Here is a 5,804-nt window from a genome sequence, read left to right on the forward strand (position 1 = left end):
TATTATGTATTATCATGTAACAGTATGTTTGAATGCAATTATGGGTTACAAAGGGCTCAATTGGGGTTTTAATTTGGCTCAAGATTGCCTAGCCGGGGCATGATCCATTTCAATAAAATTCCTAAGAAAGTAAAAAAGAAAAGAAAAAAAAAATGTTATTTGAAAAACAGTGGGAAAAAAATCCTATATAAAAGTTGACAACATAAATTCATTATTATTTTTATCGTTTGCTATGTTCAACTTTATAATTGTTTTATTTAGATTTTTTATCTCGAATTATCTTTACTCAATCATTTCAAAACAATCAAATAGTGTTTACCACAATTTTAGAATAAGAATAACTATTTTGATTTGTCCCGCTCATCTCCAACCACAACGGGGTTAAGATAGAACACGCATTAGATCTGTAAACCATTCCCTACACTTAATCCATGCACAATAATTAAGGCCATCTAATTATTGAGTCTTTTTGTAATTACTAATTTTTATACTTACACTTTATTTATTTTTTTACAATTTTTTTGCTGTTGGTACATGTGGGGCAGAAAACCAAAGAACAAAATTGTACTTTCATTGCTATAACAATTGGCCCATCATAGCTTCCTTTCCAACCATTTCTTGGAATTACTCCCAGATCAGTCTAAACTGAAAGGCCTTGGGGGTAAATTAAGGCAAACAAATATCTCTCAACTCAACTAACTCAATCAAATATTCTTAGGGGCTTTTAGGACGATGTAAATCCCCAAATTAAATGGGGACCACCTCAATCGACGAATTGCAAAACTACATGTGTATGGTAGAGACATATACCAACAAGGCTAATCCTATTGTTCTTCTTAATCAAATTAAATATCTCCTAAATTACCCACCACATGATGAGCTTACATACGATAATAATAATCTCTTAAAACTAAGAATCACAAAGCCAACCAAACCCCACTCACTGCCTGGTTGTCTCATCATCTTCTTAGATTCAATTCCAACTCTCTCAATTGTCTTCTTCTCTTCAAGACCACAAGAATCTTTGGGGGGCATACAGACAGCACAGATAGATCTCTTGTGTGCTGTCCATTTGACCAACAATACTCACCTCTCTCTCTCTCTCTCTCTCTCACTCTCTCTCACTCAAGTCCAAGAACACTATATTTTGAAGTGTCCCATAGTATCAACCATAACATGCAGGTGGGTTTTTTTAATTTGATCAAATAATACAGGAGAAATTGTATTTATACTAGGTCTCATGTGACAATTTTCACTTGCACTAGACACGGGCTTGTTTGCATTTTTGCAATTATTTTGAGTAATTCCCTTTCCAATACACTTTTATTAATAATATAATGTATAATAAAGACGTGTGCACTAAATTCATGCACACAAATATATTCAAAAAAATAATGTGCGGTTGAGATTTAACTCTTATATGATGTAACTTATATCTTAAACATTTCAAATATATATATATATATATATTTTGGTGTGTAGCATTGCTCAATAATGTATTATATCCACATCATAGTTGGTGAGTGATGTCTCTAATATATATAGCAGATCCTTCAATGGCTCTTCAAGGTAGCACATGAACCACCAAGAGAGAGCACTAGTCCTAGTCCTAGTCCTTCCAAAGCTGACAATGGTGAGACACAATTTTCACTACCCATTTATGAAAATATATCATGATGTTCATCTCATTTTTATTACTAACCAATCTTGTTTGTTTGCTTCTCTTTTTTCTCAGATCAAAGACCTAAATTAAAAGACATAGTATTGTTCAACAATGGCAGGCCTAATCAGAGACTAAAAAGAGAGGAAGAAAGCAAATTTATTGGGTGCACCAATTTGAACCCATTTACACTCTTCTTAGGTAGAAGAGACATTGCCAAGACTTGTTTCTATAGCACACTTGACCTAAAGAGGTTGGGAAGCTTCCATAGAAAGCGGCACCACCACCGGACGACTGTTCAATGAAGATGAAAAAAGAAGATATTGCTAGAGGACTAGGCATCAGCCACAAGGCCGATCCAGGGAACAAAGTTTTGCCGATCAGCGATGTGGCTTTACCGTCTTTGACTTCCATGGAGGAACAGTGTGGCTCTGAGGAAAAGAAAGATAAGCCCAAGGGTGACAAGAACAAGAGCATTTCAAGAATGAAGGAGCTTCTGAGATGGGCTGCTGCAGCTAAATCTGAGAGGGCTGCAAAGTATTTGGGTAGAAAGGTAATTTAACCCTATGATTCTCAATATATATATATTTGGATATATCGAAACAATTTATTCACATGCATGATAATGTTATAACGAATTAAGTTATTAGAGCTTGAATCAGGTTTGACTCGCTAAAATTTTGTTTAAAATTGACCCAATTAAGTTTTTAAATCAAGATTGAATAACATATTACTTGATTCAACTCGTTTATATACATTATAGACATATAATATTTCTTACCAATCTTTTAAAGATCTTATTAGATTGTCATTATTAACCGTTTTTCATTCATTTTCTGATCCGCAATAGCCTTTCCAAATTCTACCTAGCCAAATCCTTTGAAAAAGAAGTATAATTACATAGAATTATCTATGTTACATGCTCTCGACTCAATTAAAACCAATTTGAAAACTGTTCGAAAAATAAACTAACTAAATAACTAAACTTGAACATACATTTTCTAACTCGTTAGATTTTAAGTCAAATTTAAATAAACTATATAACTCGTTTAGATTCCTAAATGTAATCTTTCCCAGATCCTAAATTCTTAGTTGTGTAATTTATTGAATTGGTGATTGGTAGAAATGGTTAGGGTCTAAAGGGAGTGTGCAATTAAAATTTGACAGGTTATGCACTTGAGGAATAAGGCAACTCTAAAATCAGTACCAGATGATGATCAACTAAGCAATGACTCTCCTAAAATAAGTTTCAGATGGGATGTGGAAAGCTGCTCTACCACTTCCTCTGCCTACTCTTCAATTTCCATGGCTTCTTCCAAGAATGATCATCATCAGTCCTCCATGTTGAACCTGTCTTCTTTGAATTCCACCCCCCTCCATGACATCCAACAACACTGCTCTTCCAGAACTGGAAATTGGATCACTACTGATTCTGAATGTAAGCCTCTTCTTTCTCTCTCTCTCATGTAGAATAAATTTTGTGAATTTCACCTGTGTTCTTAATACTCCTCCATATGTATATATATATATAGCTAGGTGGCTAACTGGTATGTAATTTTTTTGTGTTGGCAGATGTGGTGCTAGAGCTTTGAAGATTGGAGATTAAAGAAGAATTTTATGGGGTTGGAATCAACTGCTTAAAGTCTCATGTAATGCACTTATTATTAATTATAATATATAAATGGGTATTGTATTTTTGTCATTGTTCATATCTGATTTTTGTGAAAGATCAAGGAATTGAAATGTGAGATTAATTTCCTGGATGTGAAAATGTAATTTGTTTAATTAAAGGGATAATTAGCTCAGCAACTTTGATGTAGGATTAGAGGAGCCAATACTACTTGAAGTGAGGGCCAAGTTAAAAGGTTTACAAAACAATTTAGAGTAAAATTATATAAAAAAAATTTATTTATTAAATTTTTATCATCACTAGACAAAAAAAAAAAATGTAGTAGGGTTCATATTAGTAACTACATGTGAATTTATTGATTTTGTGTTTAGTGATAAAAATAAAAATAAAATAAAATTGAAAAACAACCTGTTTATTTTTATATAACATTTTTCTAATGAGACAATTAATCTTGTTCACTTGCATACAAATAATAAAGGATCATGTCATACGATGATTTGATCAAGTGGGCTTCTAAATTGGACTTGTAATCCGTGGAGAGTTTTCTCTTTTGGGCTCAGGAAATTGGTGGTCTGGGTAAAAATTTATTTGGTTGAAAAATTTTAAAATGAAAATTCAAAATCATTTTTTTCTCTCAATTAATCACTTTTTCTTCCTCATCTTCCTTTTTCTGAGTTCCTACACATCAATCATTCATTTTTTTCTCACACACATCTATTAAAAAATTAAATCATTCTAAATTCTAAAACTATTTCAAAATGAAAAATGATTCGTAGCTCGAAATTCGTCCGGCTCGAATGGTCCGACTATCCAAAACGACGTCATTTTGAGCAGTGTTTTTTTTTTTTTTTACTTTTTCTTTCTTTCGAACACAAACAAAGGGAAGTGAAGAGGAGAGAGAGAGAGAGAGAGAGAGAGAGAAGAGAAGAGGAGGAGAAAAGAGGCGACAGAGAAAAAGGACGACGGTGATGGTGGCGGCGCCGGTGGGTATCAGCGATCTCTTCTTTCAGACTTTTTTTTTTCTTTTCTAAATAGATCTAGATCTGAAAAAAAAATAAAAAATAAATAAAAATATATATTTTATTGATGATGATGCTGATGATGATGTTGATGAACATCTATGTTTTCTCTTTCTTCTCTCTCTTTTTTTTTTCTCTCTCTAAGTAGATCTGGATCTGAAAAAAAATAAAAATAAATAAAAAATGTTGATAATTATAATGTGTTGATGATGCTGATGATGATGATGTTGATGAAGATGTTGTTTTTGATGATGATGCTGTTGATGAAAATGTTTTTGATGGCGATGGTGATGTTGATGAAGATGTTGATGAAGTTGTCCAACTCCCAGTTCCAGCTCCCTCTTCTTCTTCTTCTTCAGAAAAAATGAAATGAAAAAAAAAAAAAAAAAGTCAAAACGTCGTCATTTTGGACTTGGGCCATTCGAGCCTCATAAGTTTCGAGCTACAAAACGAGGTTGTTTCAAAATATACAATCAAACAAAATTTTTAATTTTTAAAAGATTATTTTTCAAAATTATTTTACAAATACAAATCAAATATGGCAATGATAATTTGATGTTTCATCGTAGACAGTACTTGGGACTGGAAATTATTTTGTTATTTCCAAATAACTTATTGAAAGAATGTTATTTTTAAAAAAATTCAACAAAAATATTCACCTTTTTTGGTTCTTAAAAATTGAGCTTGTTTTTTTTTTTTTGTGTGTGTTTTTTTTTAAAAAAATTTTAGTGAACGTTTAAAAATATTTTAAGTAAGGCCAAGTTTGGGAAGTTTCAAATAATCCATCTTTTTATCTTTTTTCATCACATCACCTCTCTATTTTTCTGCATATCTTTTCGTAAAAAGACAAAAAATACATTTATTTAGGACATCCCAAACAACCCCTAATTTTTTTGCTTTTTAAATGTACCTAAACTAAAAAATAAAAATAAAAAAAAGGTTTTCTCCAACCCATTATGTAAAAGTTCCTACATCCTAAACGACGTAACAACTTATGATTAGCCAGGTGAGAGGGTGATTTATGATCCGGTGTTGGGCCGAGGTAGCGACCGAGCAAGTTGAGAGCCCAGCAGTGCATTGGGCCGAGATGATCGACTGTTCATCCAGAGATGGGCTGTCAGAGCTTGGGCCGGGCAGAACTAGGGCTGAGCGCGTCCCGCCCCAGACCGTAAAGAAGCAGCTCGGCAAGGCAGTGCTCGGTCGGACCCGGTTGCTCGGTCCGAGGATAGCCGAAGCCAGACAAGCCGAGTGTCCGGTGCCCGGAAAGGCACGGTCGACCGAGGTTACCGTTTGACCGGCAGGAAAGCTGGCCACGGGGTGCTTCAGGCTAGGCTTTGTCGAGATGCCGCCTAGCCCGGCCCCCTTATATACTTTGCCAGGAAAGTGCTAGGGTATGGAGCACGGCATGACACGACTACGGATAGGGCAGCTCGGCTGCCGAGCTCCAGCTGTGATGGCGGGCAGTTAAGGTTAGGTGATGAATGGCATGGTCTAT

The 5,804-nt window shown here is 34.4% G+C and overlaps 1 protein-coding gene across 2 annotated transcripts; it reads left to right on the top strand.

The window, feature by feature from the left end:
- The first annotated feature begins 926 nt into the window (after positions 1-926).
- Positions 927-3,479, top strand: LOC114273742 (uncharacterized). 2 transcript variants are annotated; one of them, XM_082906753.1, is made up of 6 exons: positions 927-1,182; positions 1,549-1,633; positions 1,736-1,934; positions 2,006-2,213; positions 2,828-3,098; positions 3,233-3,479. In XM_082906753.1, exons 1-6 carry the CDS (start codon positions 1,177-1,179, stop codon positions 3,250-3,252), a joined length of 789 nt encoding a protein of 262 aa, XP_082762879.1. In that variant the 5' UTR covers positions 927-1,176; the 3' UTR covers positions 3,253-3,479. The 2 variants fall into 2 exon arrangements, with proteins under 2 accessions (XP_082762879.1, XP_082762878.1); XM_082906752.1 differs by lacking the exon at positions 927-1,182 and adding an exon at positions 1,266-1,300 and having other exon boundaries at positions 1,736-2,213.
- Positions 3,480-5,804: the final 2,325 nt, after the last annotated feature.

The sequence above is a fragment of the Camellia sinensis genome, chromosome 14 (assembly GCF_055761805.1).
Source record: "Camellia sinensis isolate YWXY chromosome 14, ASM5576180v1, whole genome shotgun sequence".
Lineage (NCBI taxonomy): Eukaryota > Viridiplantae > Streptophyta > Magnoliopsida > Ericales > Theaceae > Camellia > Camellia sinensis.